Consider the following 18588-nt stretch of genomic DNA (forward strand, 5'->3'; position numbering starts at 1 on the left):
TCATAAATTCCATCTATTCTCTCTCATCTCTCTTTATCAATTTATAACTTTTTTTTCTTTTCTTATATATCAATTCATTCCATTTTAAATTTTAAATAGAATCCATTAAAAAATAAACTTTAATGTATATTGTTTATTAATAGATATCATATTATCTAAAATTTAACACTTTCCAAATTTTTTGACACATAAACTTCAAATAAGAAAATCATTGAAGATATTCTCAAGTGTGGATGATTTATTTAGAAATTTAGGGGACTTTTTGGTATTTATCCCAAATTTTAAGTATTATGATCCTTCATTTATTTTTTTTCTTCATATTTATTAAAATTTGATTTTGAATCTCACCGTTGATTGTTATTTCAATGAATAAAATCTAACTATTTTATTAATAATAAATTAAAAAAATAAATTTAATTTTTATTAAACATATATTCAAAGAAATTTGAAAACTTTTTTGGCTAACAAAATAAATTTGAAATGTTATAGAAACAAACATAGAAGAAAAAGTTAAGATCTAAGTTTAAATTTTCATTTTATAAAAATTTGAATTCATTACACTATTATTTCATACCTTGAGATTTAAAATTTTTTTCAAAAGGATTTTTATTTTTTTGACTTCATATGATTAAACCACTCTTAATGAGATTTAACACTTTTTTCAAAGATTTTTAATTTCTTCTGACATCATATGATTAGACTACTTTTTTTTTTTTTTTTTTTTTTTTTCTTTTGGGCTTCCAATGATTAAACTACCTGTGTATAGAAAAACACCAAAATGAAATTATAGCTTATATAATTACAAATACATACAAATTTAAGTTGAAAACAAATCCCTTCAAGTTCAACTCATTGGCGAAATAGTGAAATTTTCTGAGCAAAGTCTAAACAAAATTTTTCTAGTGATATATAATCAGTAAAAATTAATACACAAGTAAATAGTATAAAAAAATGACTCGAATAAAGGGCAATTTGGTCCACGATGAGTCCGCCAATCATAACCGGCACTACATAGTACGCCAATTTTTTCTTTTTTTTCACACTGGAGAAGGTTAAAAAATGGTACTTCCGTAATAAAGTTGTATGGTCATGGGTGTTTCTCAGGACCAACACATTATTTCGCTTTTAAAATGTTGCCGATGAAAAAAAAAGAAAAGAAAAGAAGTAGCCGAAATTTCGGTTGCGGGACCCCACCAATGCTCAAATCAATTAGTGAACATTCACGGGACGCCGTCAATATATAACGGCACTGAGTCCCAGTTTATAGAAAACAATTTCTATTATTTATGCCAGAAAAATGCTTTAGCGGGCTCTTAGACGTTAAAAAATTTTAACGGCGACCATTTCGCTGTGCAATAATTACTCTCTCGACCTCAATGTGCTCTCTCTCTCTCCCTCTCTCTCTCTCTTAGGCTCTCTCCAAACTCTTTCACCAGTAACCGTTCCCGAAAACTTCCACCGGAAAACAAACCCGATTCAAGCTTCAGTTGGTCGGTCTTTGAATTGGGTTCCCAAAAAGCAATAATCCATCTTTTGTTTTTCTTATTTAGGTAATGAAACTTTTTGTTCATTAATTACTATGATGATCTACTTGTAGTAGTTTGATTCTGCATACTGCATGGATTTTCTATGTGGGTTTTCTCTATTTTCGATAATTTATTAGCTTTTTTTTTTTTTTGGTTAACAATTATGAAGCTGTTAACGATTTTATTATTGTTTTTATTTATTTTAGTTGGGCTTAACTGTTTATAAGGAAACTATTTATGTGAATTATGGTTCAAAGAAAGATGTGGATAAGGTTCTGAGCAGTTTTTAGTGTACTTTGCTTTGCCATAACTGGATCTATATTTTGGCTGTCGTCTATATTAAAGTTTAAGGTTCCGTTTGGAAAGTGTTTTTAATATATATGGTGTTGGTGGTGATAGAATTAGGGTTTTCAGAAGGAGTAGTGGGTTGGTTTAGCTGAAAAAGCTAGTTTATGGTACGTGTGGTTTTGATCAGAAAAGCTTTTTCTTTGTTTTGCCTTTTTGGTTTAGTTTTGATTTTGTTTTTTTTTTTTTTTTCTCCACAACATCAGGTTCACGTTGAAGGTTTTGCCGACAATAGCGAGGACTGAGGAGAGTAAGAAGCTATTTTGTGGAATGGTATAAAGGTGATGTGGGATTTTTTGCTTTGGATGCGACGGCTTCTAGTCCAAGAGAAAAAGGAAATGAACGTTAGCGAGTAGTGAGTTTCACAAAAAAAGCTTTTAAGGTAAATAATTTCAAACTGTGTGTTATTTTCGGCTTTGTTCTTTTTCCCGCAGCTTCAAGCTGGTTCGGTCTCTCTCATCCAAATCCAAAGGCCTTTGTTTAATAATCATTTGAACTGATTTTTAATCAGTTTGGCTTTGCAGGATTTGAAAACTGATTGAAATATATTTTATGGGTTTTCTTTAAAAAGAAGAAAAGGATAAGAGTTTGTTCGGGCTATTTGGATATATATTGGATGGAGATGAGCGGGTTTAGGCCTGAACCTCATGTAGCACAACAAAGCCGACGTGATAAACTCCGAGTCCAGCAAACTTCAACACCAACGTCTCATCACAATTTGGATACTACTTTTCCAAACCATTTAGAGCAGTTCACAGTCCACTCGGGCCTAAATAGCCAAGATATCGTTCAGGTTCGAAATGTTAGGAATGCAAATTTACTGTATGACCCAACAATGTTTCCTTCTGAAATGCTCGATTTCTCAAGGAATGCCAATAATGTTTTACATGCTCATGATAGACCAGACACAGAAACATGTCAAGATTTATCTGCAGCAGCAGCTCAACCCGATAGGTCATCAATGGCGGTTAGTCATGATCATCACCCGCATGGGTTTGGGAGTTGGAGGAGCTTCAATAATAATAATCCACAGCAAAGCTTGGATAATTGGGTGGTGAATTATGGAACTAGTGGTGGTAATTCAGTGGGGAGTGAAAGTGGTCAAAACAATCCGATGTTTGTCCGCGAATTAAATGCTAATATCAATCCATTGAAGTCTAGTTGTTACAGTGGGTATCAAGATTTACAGTACCACAACACACTTGAAGATGTTGTTACGGCTTCTGCGTCAAGAAATCAAGCAGGGATTGAAATTTCTTCACTTGCAAACGAGCTTGTTCTTCTTCCGAACTTTGTAAACCAATCAACTGGTCTACGATTCGATAATGCTGCTGCTGCTGTGGATCACCATCAATGGAGTGAAGGGGAATTGGGTTTCAATATTGGAAAAAAAATTGACGAAGAGTATCGAAACGTCGTGACCGATTCGAACCCTCCACAAGGTCTTTCTCTATCACTTTCCTCGAATCCACCTTCTAAACTTCCCGCAACACATTTCGATGGTTGTGGAGGAGGTTCCGAGGATCTACATTCGAGAAGTATGAAATCTGGATACTTATGCTCGATTCCGAAACCTTCTATAATCAGTAAAGCAGGAGGTGGGAAATCTCTCCAAGACATTGTTGGGATTTCTTCTGCAAATGCTTACAGGAACACTGGCCCTTTAGGCCCTTTCACTGGATACGCAACCATTTTGAAAAGTTCAAAATTTTTGAAACCGGCACAACAGTTGTTGGATGAGTTTTGTTGCATAACTGTGGGTTCGAAACGGTTCGAAACTGGCGGTGACTTGTCGGAGAGGATTTCTCGTGAAGTGAGCGTTTCGGCTTCTGCTTCGGCTTCTGTTGATGCTATGGATGCAATTGAAACGGAGATTGTAGGGAAAGGAAATAATTCATGTGCTTCGTCTTCTACATTTTATGGCTCCAATGAATTTAGTGGGGATGGTACCGGAGTTGGAAGCATTTCTTCTGAATCTTTTCGACCTGAGTACCAGCAGAAGAAGGCCAAGCTACTATATATGCAGGAGGAGGTTGGTTGATCTTGTCTCTTTCTTGTTAATATAATATATATTTGTTTGTGTGTATATATATATATATACATATATTTGTTTGTGTGTATATGTATGTATATTTTCATATATTTATTTGTAAGAGGGTAACAAATAACTATATTATAGTTGTCTTTGACATGAAGTACGGATGCCTGTGGCTAATAACGCATACAATAGGAAGCAGTATATGATTTTGTTTTGTTTTGTTTTGTTTTGTTTTTTCTTTTCTTTTCTTTTTTGTTTTTCTTTTCCCCCCCTCAGCCTCTTTCGTAATCCTAATACTGGTAAAAGGAGATCCTAAATCCTAATCCTAATCGTAAATGTTGGTAGGAATTTTATTACAACTATATGTTTTCCTTTGCCGTGATGAACTAGAATTTGCTTTGTATAATGTAGGCTTTGGAACTTAGAAATTCTCACACGGGTCATGGTGTTTTTTGTTATAACCCAAGGATAAAAGGACTTTTTCCAAATTTATCTTAGAGAGGTTCTCGGCCATCCGTTACTGTAGGTGCTATATAAGCAAAATACAATCATGCATTATACCAAAAACAAGGGGGGGAAGGTAATAGCATTCTTATAATGAATATTAGTAGATAGTTCTAGAATCTTGATAATTCTTTTTGTCTAGGATGATACCCTTGAATTTAAATTGCCTCTGAAGAGAAACTCTTATAAACTATCATTAAACACCCTGGCAAGTGACATAAGAAACTGCCTAGTGTGAAAAAATTCTTTCTTGTCATGTTGTTGCTAGTGAAATAACAGAATATTTACTCCTTATTCTGTGATTATTTTTGGAAACTTTTAACTTTCTTTGAAGTATTATTATGTACCATTTTACAAATTTGCTTGTTTCATTGTAATATTTGAGGATTATTGTGAGAAAGAAATTGACTTTTAATTTTTATGCTTTCTGCTTAATGCAACTTTCTAGTCTATCTCCGTCAGTGTTCTATATTTTCATGAATGATTTATATTACACTTGTATTAGTACACTAATAATTTTATGAATCCAAGACATAGGATATTATATGGATTAAAACAGCTAGTGTTTTTACCCAACCAATGGTATGTTCTCCTCTGCTCATGGAATATATTTTCTTTTCACTTTTTATGTTTTGATGATTTGATTTTGCTAGCAAACTTTCGAATTAGTTTTAACTTTGGAGATAAAATAAACTAGCCATCTTAGGTGGTTTTTAACCTTTGATTGTTTTCTTTTGCTAGGAATGGCATGACATGTTTCTCTGCTATATATAAGACTTCTCATCTGGTAGTCCTTTCCCCTTCCCGGGAAAAATAGGCTGGATAAAGTCGAGTGAAATTTTCATATAGGTTTAGTTTAATCTTGCATAATTAATGCTTAATCCATTGTAACTATAAGTTTCTGTCATATCTGACATGTAAATATTGATCAAATTCCCTTTTTGATAATTTTTCTGTAGCTTCTAATAGTAATTGTGCGTTCCACTTTTGTTTGGAATTTTCCTTACTTCACAACCAGATATTGACTCATATAAAATAGCAGTGGAGAATGTGTATTTATAGGAACAATGTTAACTGAATAAAGAATATTGATGGTGGAAAAATGGTAAGTGGTCTCCCAACTCTCAGCTATAGAAGAGTACAAACAGAGATATACCATTTTGAATATTATATTGAGCCAATTGTAGCCATTGTTATGTTCCCACATTGAAAAGAGTGATAAAGCAGATGTTAAAAAATACTTTTCAAATTTTACTATGAAATTACATTAACTTGATTGATTGATTCAATTGAAAAAGGAGAAAAAAAAATAATCATTGATTTAGTCTGTAGTTTGGGGCAAGGAAGCAACCAGAATTCTGTAGGGTTACTTTCTTGTTAGTAATCCACTAAAACCAAAGAGATATTGAAAAGAATGATTAATTTATACATAAAATTGAAAAGTCTCTTCTTTGGTGGGCCATGGAAATTAGATTAATTTTTTAGTTTACAGTATACACCACTTATTTTTTGCTGTCACTTTTATCAAAGTCTATTCCAATAGATGTTGTTGTCTTGCGGAATGGCCAAAGGCCATATTATTGAGTATAAAGGAAGACTGATTGCCGACATCCTTTTTGATTCAGCAGCCCTGTCACTGTTAATTTTCCTAATATAGCCAAAACGGCTGCAATCTAACATTTGTTCGTGGCAACTCGAATATGTTCTTATCTATGTTAATTGGTTTTAACTAGGAACGGAGTTTAACTTCGTATTTCTTGAATTTTGAAAGGTTTGCAGAAGGTATAAGCAATACCATCAACAAATGCAGATGGTGGTTTCGTCGTTTGAAACTGTTGCAGGATTGAGTGCTTCAACGCCTTACATTTGCTTAGCATTGAAGATGGTGGCAAGGCATTTCAGGTGCTTGAAGAATGTCATCACAGACCAGCTAAAGCATATAAGGAAAGCCTTAGGAGAGGATTTATCATCGCCCACTACTGGAACGAGCAGTAGTAAAGGTGAAGCGAATACAGCTAGGCTAAAGTACATGGAGCAGAGTTTCCAAAAGCATAAATCTAGTGGGGTTGGTGTGGGGTTCGCTGAGCCCCAACAACAACACATCTGGAGGCCCCAAAGAGGCCTACCAGAACGTTCAGTGGCTATTCTCAGAGCTTGGCTGTTTGAGCATTTTCTTCATCCGTAAGTCCCAGCTAATCTTTTCCTCATTGCCTATTTCTCTTAAAAATTGTAAATTAGATGAAATCTTGCTCTTGACCATTTTTTTAAAAAAATCTTCTCAGCTACCCCACTGATACAGACAAGCACATGTTAGCCACTCAAACAGGTCTATCCCGAAACCAGGTAGGGTCGGATTGTGTGTGTGTGTGTTTATTTTTATTTTTATTTTTTATGATTGTAATGTCTTTGGGGATCTGAATGATGTTGAATTTGAAATTAGCATTTAGCATAACTAGCATGTGGTATATATCTAAATCGGTATATAGTATGTGGACCAAATTTTGTTTGTGAATCATATTCGTTTGTTCTATAATGTTTGTAAAGTTTATTATTATTTTTTTTTCTCTCTGCGGTCAAGTCCAGCTTCATACCGTTAGTATAATGGTTCCACCCTATGGCTTAAGAGATTTGATTGTCTTTTGAGTACTTCAACTGTAAATCACCACCACGAACTATGGACCGATCTATATATTTCACATTCAATAAAATTATTCTATGTGCATGTGGATCCTGCTAGCTTTCCGTCATTAATAACGAAATAAATCTGGGATCAGTTAGTGATCATTTTTGACTACATTGCATTGAGTTGGTATCTGATGTGATTGATCAATGCAGGTGTCAAACTGGTTCATAAATGCCCGAGTTCGAGTTTGGAAACCTATGGTTGAAGAAATACACATGCTTGAAACCAAAGGCTTGGCAGAAGTTGGCCAAAGTCCTGGCAAGCGTGATGGAAACTCTGCAACTGAAGGCACCAGCAGACAAAGCAATGACCAGACATCAAACAGACTTGTTACCAATATGATGCCCAAAAAGCAATTAGAATGCTCCTCCACGCTTTCCTCGGTAGGCATTATGGACTGTTCGAGCGGCGAGCAGGTGAATAATCAGGAGAAACGATCGAGATTGGAGTGCCAAGATCCGACAAGCGTGGCAGGGGCATTGGCAGGGTTTGTACCTTATCAGAGAAGTGGTCTTGAGGTTGGAGGGCTCGGAGCCGTGTCACTGACGTTGGGTCTTAGACATGGTGTGGAAAGTGCACAACAACAGCACAACCACCACCAACAACAATTGAGGCAGCAAGAGGATCAGCTTAGGAGGCAACTTGGAGGTCAAATGATTCATGATTTTGTGGGGTAATTTTACACCCAAAATATTTGACAGAAGAATGAAACCAATATATATAAAAAATTGAAAAAAAAGAAAAAAAGAAAAAAAAAAAGAAAAAAAAGAAGACGAAATAAGAGGGGAAAGGGGAACAGCTCTTTATCCTACACCTCGATTTCAGTAGATCACATTTTGAATGCCTAATGGTTGATTTGGTCGCTTCATGTTTGAATGTGGTTAATAGATAATTTCTTCTTGTGCCTGAAAAGTACCCATTTCTGCTGATGGATTGAGAAGGGTAGAGCTGCAATTATGCCGTTTTTATGGGTAAGAGGTTTTAGTTGAGGGGAAGTGCAAAATGGTTTATGTGAGATTTGAAAAGTTTATATGGTTCGTGGGAAGGCTTAGTGATCATGACGGGTGGTTCATCAACTTGTGTTTAAGAGGTAAATTATGGTTAATATGGTGCAAACTGAAATTATCATGTGAATTCACGGGAAAAAAAAAAAAGAAAAAAAAGAAAAAAAAGAAAAAAAGAAAAAAAAGAAGCAATTTAAAATTATCATGCGAATTCACCAAAAGAAGGAAAAAAAAGAAAAAAAGAAAAGAAAAAAAAAAGTAACGTTATGGGCCACCAAATTTGTTTTGACTTAGATAGTAAATGAGATGACAGCTGTGAAGTGATACCGCACCTTTTTTTCTAAAATAAAAGTTATTGTAACCTGATTGAAAAATAAAATATAAATGGGATGACAATTTATTAATGGGCGTGTTTGAGGGTGGCTTTTGGACGTCTGTCAATAATAAAATAAGCATTTGTAATTATGTTTGATAGCAAAAATAATGTGTATTTTTGGAAATTTAAAAAAATATTAAATGAGCTTTTTAAATAAGCACAAAATTGGTATTTTTTCAAATAAATGTTTTGAAAGAGAAAATTTATTTGAATGAGAAAATAGGAAAGTACCAATATATTAATTAAAATATTAAAATAAACTCATCTTATTTTATAATTTTACTAGATTATTTTTACATTGAACTTCTCCCATTTGGACGGCTTGTCCAACGTCTTCTTGTGGTATCATTTTTTCTTCATAATAATCATTTTCATTTGTTTAGTTTTTGCATTTTATATATTTTTCTTCTACTCATATAAAATATTTTCTTGTATGGTCTTTTTTTCATTTACTTGGCATTATGTTATTATTATTGTTATGATGATGATGATGATGAAGAAGTGGATGCATTGACATGTAACATTATTTTAACACATGACGTGTTGTTTTTATTTTTTATTTTTAATAAATGCATGAATAAATTTTAGTAGATTACTTTTTTATACCGATTTTAGCATATACTTCCATAATATACATATGTACATATGAAGAATTGACATATAATAAACAATTTAAAAAATATTTTTATTGCTGAATAATAATTTTTTTTAATACTTTAGTAGTACTTTTTTGCTAATTTGTCAGTATTTAAAATGCTTTTTAATCAAACAACCAAATACTATATATTTTGTTAAAGCATTTTTAATTGTGGGTAACCAAACATTACACTGCTTTCTGTGAAGCACCTTTTAATGAAAAGACTACGGAAAAGATGTGCTATGAAAAATAAATGCTTATAAAAAAAACACTTCCAAACACGTCCAATGATTGACAAATTAATATAATTTAAGATATGAAAAGTGAGCTCACTAAATTGATGCTGCATTTTTTATTTTTCGGTAAACAGATAGCAATTTGGTAATAAAGATTTGGCAAATAAATTTGATGATTTTAATATTCTTGGAAAATATGAGGGAAAAAAAAGGTCAATTATGAATAGATCTTTTACATGCAAAGAATGATAATAAAATAATTTTCATAACAAAATGGTAATTACTCCTAGAAATAAAAAAGAAATATTTCAATGGAATGAAATTGTGTATGTTTGTAGGATTAATTATGATTAAGTTTGAAAGCATAGTTAAATAGAAAATATGTAAATAATACATGTTTATAAATTGTTTTATTTATTTAAAACATATGGATAAAAATTCTCCCAAAAATACATAAACAAAAGAATTTATAAATTTGATATGTATAACCTACGATATTGATAAAAAAAATAAAAAATATGAGACTAATAATATGGATATCCAGGATACATTAAAATTAGTTATTTTTAGTATACATGATAAAAATATAATTATTAATAAGATAATAATAATTTAATATATTTAAAAATAGTAAATAAATTAAAAGAATAAAAAAATAAAATTAGACGTCCTTCTAATACACATTTTTTTTATATTGTCATAAAAGAGTAAAAAAAATAACTAAAAATATTTATTTTTTAAAAAATACATGTTTTTTGACTTGTATAATACAATAATAATATATGTTTTAATTTTTTTTTTTTAAAAATTTTACTTTCATGCAATTAAAATTCGTACGGAAAATGATATTTAAAAAAATAAAATAAAATACATAAGTTCACGAATTTACTGCGGTTGAAAGAACAAGCCCGAACCCAGGCAGGGTGTAGGGGAGGCATGCCCCCCTTCAATTAGTTAATAACGAAATAATTATATAATTAAAACAAAATCTGTAGTTATTTATAAATAATATTCATTTAATTATTATTTTATGTTGTTTTAATTATGGAGATGCCAATTCTTCATTTTAATGATTAATTTTGTTTTATTTTTCTAGTTTATTTTGGTTAACTAATTTCTAACAAAATCTAAAATAATTATTTTCTCTTTCTTTAAACTATACATTTTTATGTGGATTTTTAATTTATTTATTGTGAATGTCAAATCATTGTCAAAATATTGAAATCATATTGTTTTAAAAAAATAAAATTAGAGAAAAATAAAAAAAAAATTATTCAATTTATTAAAAGATTCTAATTAGTTGGGCTAGCTACAATATAGAAAAAATGTTATGTAATAAAAATGTCCAAAATTCCCCCCTCCTCTACCCCCAAAAAGGGAAAAAAAAAACACAGAAAAAAAAAAAAGTGCCATTATATTACAATAGAGTGCCCCCTTGAAAATAAAACCTCGGTCTGTCACGGTGAAAGGATATATTCTTTGTTTTGGTGCAAGAAGTTTAACCAAATTCATATTATTGCATGATGGAGCTAAAATAAAATTAAGGATATTTTTAGCAATGATTACTAAACTATAACACAATTCTTTTTTTTTTTTTTGGCTTAAAAAACTATAACACAATTCACACTTTAGTTTTTGATCTTTTATTATTATTATTATTATTTGGCAATAATGTTCTTAAACTTATTAGAACAGTGTACCTTTCCCCCAATTCAAATTTTCCATCCAAAAATTATCAGAAGATGCAATTATGGCTTTTTTTTTTTTTTTTAAAGACAATTTTGTTATTTTACAAGCTTTAATATCCAAATAAATTTTTTCCACAAAACGCAAGATTCCTTTCCTGCAAAACCGATCTTCCAAATCAGCAACATCCGCAAAAAAATTCATTTACAATTGCTGAAGCTTGTAATCAAGACACAAATTTAGAGAATACAATTTAATATATATTGATTACGTATATTAGTTTTCACTTGTTCTTGTTCTATATTAATACATCAAAACTCAAAAGACATAGAATTTATATGTAAAGAAACTTTTAATGATCCTATATGCACAAAGACTATCAAGTAATTTTATACCCATCTTTTGATATTTTCCTTCTTTTTTGACATTCTCTTCATTCCCTGAAACACTACCAGTTCTACACTGATACCACCACCAAGAATACCCTTTATTCATTTGTTTCTTTTTCCATTTATATTTTTTTGTCATTCTTTCTCTATAATTCTATTAGTGGATAAGGGGTTTAAATTAGGGATCTAACTTTAGTGTGATTCTATTCACATAATAAAAATTATGAGTTATACTACATTTTACACACACCCATATCAAATTTGATTTTTATTTTCTATATTAATAAAATATGTCTATTTTACCTTCAATAAAATAAAATAAACTTAAATACATTACATTTTTTAAATACCAAAAACCTCCAAATTTATGAACGGGAAATACCAGGCAATATTTCCCCCCCCCCCCCCCCCCCCCCCCCAAAAAAAAAAAAAGGACAATCTTCAAAGAATATTCAAAGAAAAAAAAAAAATCGTCTTTTCCAACTAGGACCTCTTTCTCTTTGGTCTACCGTCTCGATAATTGAACAATTTCGCTTCCACTCTCAATTTATTAACAAATCAACTACTTCCTCCCTAAAAAACACACAGTGAATTTAATCATTACATTTTTTTTATTAATTGAGATTAATAGCAATTATGCAACAACCAATATTTTCCATGGGCCCTGTGATAGTATTCAAGAGTGAAAATATAGAGCATCAAAGTTGCATGTGAGGCTACTAAATTATGGTGTGTAAACTTAAGAGATTAATGGTTTGATTGATAGAAGCTTCTTTTTTTTTTTTTTTTAAATTTATTTTTTAAATAATTTTTTTTTATTTTTATTTTTTGTTTATAGTAATGGATTTATGGGTATATTATTGAAGGTTTTTGAAAAGAAAGTTAAAAAAATAAAGAGAGAGAGAGAGAGAGAGAGAGAGAGAGAGAGAGGACTATTAGTAGTAGACGATGTAGTTGGAGGCCTGGAGATAGATCTGTAATGGAAATTGAATATTTTCTATTTTTGGTGAAAGCTTGTAGCTAGAGAAAAAAAAAAAAAAAAAAGAAAAAGAAAAAACCAAAAAGTTAAGGTGTTGAAGCTTGTGTTGCTGATTTGTCTTTTTTAATCTTATGTGTATTTATAGAGTGTAGTGTATTAAAATTTGATTTTATTTTGTTTAAATACTTGGGAGTATTTCTTACATTTTATTAATGGGTATTTCTAAAATATAAAAATATTATTAAAATTGTAGTGTGGTTAAATATTTTCGTAGTATTAATAGAATCACCTTTAACTTTAACTTTAATCTAAAATATTGAAGGGGATTAAAACTTATGAAAATGATAACCATTGCCCTTAGAAAAGATGCAATGCGTACGCCTTTTTCATTAATAATTTGGGTGTAAATTTAAGTTTGTCCAAAGAATACGCCAGTCTACTAAGTTTAACAACGTAATTGCCAAAAATTTAATAATAAAAAATTTAGGGATCAAAATGTGAATCTCGATGTAGCTTAGAGATCATTTGTGAAATCTCCTATAAATTTAAGTAATCGGACTTTGTAACAACCCACAAAAGTTAATACCCAAATTTCACAAATTTGACTAGATTTGACAAATTGGACCCATGTGTGGGTCAAAAGATTAACATTTTGTATGGTCAAGTTTTGATTTGACCATAATATTATTGTATAGAGCTTGTAAAGGAGTTTACAAACTGACAGTATACTTAACAGAGACACAGTTTGAAAAATATGAATTTATGAATTTTTATATTTCATTATTTTAACAGTGTGGGTATCATTATTAATATTAATAAACAGCTTAAAAATACCCAAAAAGTTCCCAAGATTCCGCCCAATCCCATGAACACTGATCATGCTTCCTCCCTTACATGATCAAGGCTGGCAACCCCTCGTCATTGTATAAATTTGGCAATTACTCCCAAGCCTAACCTCTGTTCATCTCATCGCCCGTACCACTATTTTACCCACCCCTTAATCAGCTAAAAAAAATAAAATTGCTAGAAAAGTGCCCCATGCTTTAGGACCAAGCTTGAAAAGCCAACATTTGGCATTGCTTCTATCACCAAATTTTGACCACATTCAAGCCGTGGGACTACCCTAATTCACTTATCTTGGACCCTTTTTGATTTTCTGATCATCATTGGCGCTAATTGACTGAGATGAGTTCATCATTGTGTTACCCATCTCATGGGTTTTCCATTAATGCATGGATTGCCCTTAATTATTAAGTTTTGAGTAATTACCCAATATAAGTTAATTTATGTAAATACTTAGTGAAATTGGATGATATAGGATTAAATTCTCACTAGTAATATGTTCTTAAAGATTATTAAGAGCTAATAGAAGATTTAGTTTCATAAAATTGACCATAGGTTGAGAAATCTCAATTTTGAATATTGCATCCAATGGGTTTACAGTGCAATTAGACCACTTAGTATCCAATTTTTGTAACCTTAAAAGTTGTAGAATTAATTCTAAGACTTTTGACACACACTAATATCTTTAGATATACATTTTTAGAAGCCTAAATAATATTTTGTATATTTTAAGCACCCATACTGAACTTGAAAACCATCTTATAGCTGAGCAGGATTGATTAGCTACAGTATCTATGAGTGAAATTATATTTTAGAACTATTTTGGGCAATGTTAAATGCTAATTTTATTTTTCGAATTCCTATGTGAATTTTGTGTAATTACAACTATGTATATGTGTAAGTCTCTCTCTCTTTCTATATATATATATATATATATGAATATAGGTATATGTTTATTCACATGTTCTTAGGAAAATTTTAAATTTTTCTAGACTTAAATTTGCTTATGTTGAAATTGTAGATCATGGCATTTAAATATTTTGGTTTTTAAATTTATGTTATAGTACATTTGTTATTAGTTTGGTTTTATGAAATGAAAATGATTGGTTTTATTGACGTGATATTGGAAAATACTATTTGACAAATATTGTAAGTGAGAAAATGGAAATGTGGGTTGTTTGTTTATCTTGAACTGCTCGGTGAAATTGTGAATTGAGGTTGTGGAATATATATATATATATATATATAGTTCATATGGTTTAATTGTGATATTAAATATGACTGGATTAGTGTAATATACAATACCAGCGACTATATTGGATATTGGTTATGGCCATGATATGTATATTTTTCATCATTTATTGTTAAAATACTACTAAATATATTGGATATTAGTTATAGAGTAAATATAAATATATTGGATATTTGTTATGACCATGATACGCATATTGCCATCTTTATTAGCATAGAGTGATGATGAAATATTACCATGATGCCTTTAGGATACCAAAGGATTATGATGAGCTTTCCCCCTCCCATTCTATATCTTGTAGTGCCTTGGATGTCAAGGGCCATTTGATGCAGTATTAGGTATATCTTACTACCAACAGCCTAAATAAATAGATTAATATTTATGATGTTGATTTATTTATTTATGAAATTATCTATGATTTTGAGTAAATGGTTTTGCACATGGTTTTCGATAATCTATGAAGATGGTTCTTTATAATTTTAACTTTGGTTATATTTAATGGGTTTTAATGTCGAATTATTTGTCTGATATTGAATTTATTAAATAAAACTTTTGGGTATATGAATATAGGTTTTGTGAAAAATTTCTAAATGGGGAATATTTCAAAGAGTGATAGCATAAGATTTTGAGAGTAAATAATTTCAAATGTTAAATCGCTATTTTCTTGACAATCAACTCACTAAAATATATCTTATTCACTCATTGAGATAACTTATATCATGTTTTATTGTTTTAAATCTATTCCCTTAGGTCCTGATTATCAATTGGCAACTCCCTTGCGCATCACATCTCTTGTGGCTATCCACATCAATAGCAATATATCTCTTATTTCTATTATCTGACTTATGCTATTTACTCTTCTATCAACCTAACCTTTATAAAATCCTTTAGTTTGCTTTGATATATTTAGAAGACAATGAGTTGTTATGGTAGATATATTGGAGTGTATTTTTATTTGCAAGAAAATTTTTGGGTTATTCATATTTTAGAGGATGGTTTGTAGAGGACTGTTCGATGAGACTTTCCCTAGATAGGGTAGGTCTTGTTAGCTTGGCATTAGAGCATTAGTTTAATTGTTTTTGTGGAGTGGCACTTTTATGTATATCCTATTCCATTCAATATTTTTTAATTATTCTTGACATGGATTCTAGTAGCTTGATGCTGGCTTATGGTGATGTTACATTTGGATTGCATCATCGTTTTCTCCTAACTATTGATTTATCCATTCAAAAAAATTGTCTTTTGTCTCAATATTTGATTGGCTGAGTTGTGACATTTGAGTTGCAACATCCTTTTATGTTTTTCCAAATGTTGTTTTCTCTTTCAGTTAATCAAATCATTGGAATGTGATATTGGAGTCAAATATCTTTTCCTTTTGATGATTATGATTTTATAATTTCTTATTATCAATCTGGATATTTGTTTGGCTCGGTTGTGGAATTTGAGTTGCAATTTCGTTTGTATAGAATTCCTTTGTAATGGGGTCGAGGACGAGGTAAATGTAGTTCCCAACAAGATCTAGCTAGGAAAAACTGAAGAGCCAGCCTATGGGGATGATACTAGAGAGCATATGACACAATCCTATAAGAGAGGTGGTTTTTCTTGGCTTTTTATTGGACAGGCCCAAAGACTTGGTGTAGTAAATTTTATTATATCTATAGAACCTGCAATAGCTTTCCCTTGGCTAGAGGAAATGTAAGGAAAAGTTGGATTTTTAGAAGACCAGGAGACATCATACATAAGCACATTTTAAGGGTACCTTCATTGTAGAGTTCTGTCTTCCAGTGAACAAAGACTGAAAAGGTGACAATTACATTGGTTAAATCAAGGTAATATGACAATATCATAGTGAGAGGAGGTTTAACTAGTTGTCAGAGTTCTACCCTTAGATGATACCTAATGAATGAGAACATCACACTAGAACAACCCACACTTCTTATTAGTCCTTGAGAGGTGCAACCTTAAAGGTCAGAAGGCAGATAATTATGTACAAATCAAAATGTCGATCTTTCTAGATTATATTTTTAGGGAACCTCCTTCTGGCTTGATCTGCCATTGTTGCAAGGCATTTACTTGTAAAAGTTGTATTGGATATTTAGGTCACGTTGTTGATTCCAATGGTAATGAAGTAAGGTAACAAGATGCACCCATTGTGAAAGACTTTTTGGATATATTTCCTAATGAACTTCTAGGTTCACTTTGGAAAGGGAAATAGGCTTTGCAATTAATCTAGTTCCTCATACAACTCATATTTCCTTATCATTTTACAAAATGGCCTAACAAAGTTGCAAGAATTGAATACACTCGATTGTAGGATTTGGTAAATACGAGTTTATCCAAGTTGGTGTCTCGTTGTGGGCTGCACTAGTGTTGTCACTGAAAACGAAGAATGACACATGGAGGTTGTGTATAGACTACAAGCAATTAAATAAGGTTAGTATCCGTAATAAATACTCTTTACCCTAGACTGATGACCTGCTCGATCAGCTTTAGGGTGTTAAAGTGTTCTTTGAAATTGACTTACGACCAGGATACTATCAATTGATGATTTAGGAATCAAATATTCCCAAGACAATATTCAAGACTTTTGTGATGTTTTTTTCAACTTGTAATTATATAAATCAAGTAGTAAAATAGTTAGGATGAGTAACTAAGTATCATTTCCAATTGAATAAGGGGTTAATTCAATTTTATTGTTGTATTAATTAAACTAAAGAGTATTCAATGTTGTTGTAGGCAATTGTAAACAAAAGAAAGTTAAAAAAAAAAAAAATTAAAAAAGAAATCAATGAGAAAGCAAGTAGCAAGTTAGAAACAAGAGAAGTGTGTAATCAAATAATTATGAACATTAAAGCATAAAATCTATAGCCAACTAACCCAATTTAATTACCAGCATGCATCTTTTGTTAACCTAGTATTATTTAGCCACACTTAATCATAGAAAAATAAGCCAACCTTACCTTTAGATCTCTCATTTATTTACACAACGCAACTTCATCTTCTGTTAATTATTAAAGTCATGCAAAAATATTTATTCATTGAACATGGCATAAATTATATAATCTTCCCCGTCTAGTTCCTTAAGTATATCAACTAAGTAAATTATTGTAAGTCTAATAGTTTTCACCTTCTAGTACCTTAACTCTTTTTCATCATAAAAAACCTATAAGCACACAATAATTCATTGAATTAAAAAAAAAATACTAGATTAATAAAGCAGTACTTAATTCTTCATAGTTAAGGTTTTACATCACCCTAACTATGAAGTTTAGTTCATCATAAAATTAAATTCAACATCCATAATTAAATAAAAACAAGTTTCATAAAAAAAAGGTTAAAAAAAAGTGTAGAAAATAGAGCCAACTTGATGAAATCCCCATGGTAGAATTACTTCAATGGCTGATAGCTTTTTCTCCTTGATTGCTTTCCTTTTCCTAGACAAAATCCTCTCTTGTGTGCTACTATATATTGTGCATGTATATGATGTAGAATGATTTATGGCTGTTGAATTTTAATGCTTTTTATATATAGAATTGAAGCCTTGAATCTTAAGCTAAGTAGGACTAGGGTACTAGCCTCCATTCTAAGTTAACTAGGGTTCCAAAACTCAATCAATTGGACAAAAAATGTATGGGCAGCTTCTCTAGGTAATTAAGGATTAGTTTTAGGTCGTTAATTATCAATTTTATATGCTGTAATGCTGTCCTTTAAGTTGCCACATGCACACCTAAGTTTTAGGAGTTTTATTTTTCCTAACACTTTTCTTATCTGAACATTCCCATTAACCTGCCTTTGACCCACCTTTTAGACATGCAAAAAGTTAGGTCTATGCCTAAGCTTTCCAAAATATATCATAATTAGTATTTCAATACCAGAAAGACATTCAAAATTCAATTTTCTCAAAAGACTAGAATTTGCCAAAGCTGTGCATTAAAGTTGACTTTGACTGAAAACTGGTCCTGATTGGATAGTCTAAATGCATTCAAACTCAGTGAAGTTGTTCCCCAATGTCTTAAGAAAGTTTTTTTGCTGAAAACACCTCAAAATTCCACTTGTAGCTCAAGATATGACCAAAAAAGTGATTTGTGCA

General features: G+C 31.0%; 1 protein-coding gene across 4 annotated transcripts; it reads left to right on the top strand.

The window, feature by feature from the left end:
- Window positions 1-1271: 1271 nt before the first annotated feature.
- LOC107433804 (BEL1-like homeodomain protein 8) lies at window positions 1272-8504 on the top strand. Of its 4 annotated transcripts, XM_025067188.3 has the most exons (7): window positions 1272-1550; window positions 1926-1981; window positions 2078-2253; window positions 2396-3903; window positions 6185-6594; window positions 6696-6756; window positions 7249-8504. In XM_025067188.3, the coding sequence occupies exons 4-7, from the start codon at window positions 2488-2490 to the stop codon at window positions 7771-7773; spliced, it is 2412 nt and encodes an 803-aa protein (XP_024922956.2). In that variant the 5' UTR covers window positions 1272-1550; window positions 1926-1981; window positions 2078-2253; window positions 2396-2487; the 3' UTR covers window positions 7774-8504. The 4 variants fall into 4 exon arrangements, with proteins under 4 accessions (XP_024922956.2, XP_015900648.2, XP_015900650.2 ...); XM_016045162.4 differs by lacking the exon at window positions 1926-1981 and having other exon boundaries at window positions 2383-3903; XM_016045164.4 differs by lacking the exon at window positions 1926-1981.
- Window positions 8505-18588: the final 10084 nt, after the last annotated feature.

The sequence above is a fragment of the Ziziphus jujuba genome, chromosome 10 (genome assembly GCF_031755915.1).
Source record: "Ziziphus jujuba cultivar Dongzao chromosome 10, ASM3175591v1".
Classification (NCBI taxonomy): Eukaryota; Viridiplantae; Streptophyta; class Magnoliopsida; order Rosales; family Rhamnaceae; genus Ziziphus; species Ziziphus jujuba.

What these genes read in the sequence shown, in the direction of transcription:
- LOC107433804 (XM_025067188.3), top strand. Translation starts at nt 2,488, where the DNA reads ATGGAGATGAGCGGGTTTAGGCCTGAACCTCATGTAGCACAACAAAGC. An exon ending in TACTATATATGCAGGAGGAG is followed by an intron (nt 3,904 to 6,184) that starts GTTGGTTGATCT and finishes GAATTTTGAAAG; the next exon opens with GTTTGCAGAAGGTATAAGCA. An exon ending in TTTGAGCATTTTCTTCATCC is followed by an intron (nt 6,595 to 6,695) that starts GTAAGTCCCAGC and finishes AAATCTTCTCAG; the next exon opens with CTACCCCACTGATACAGACA.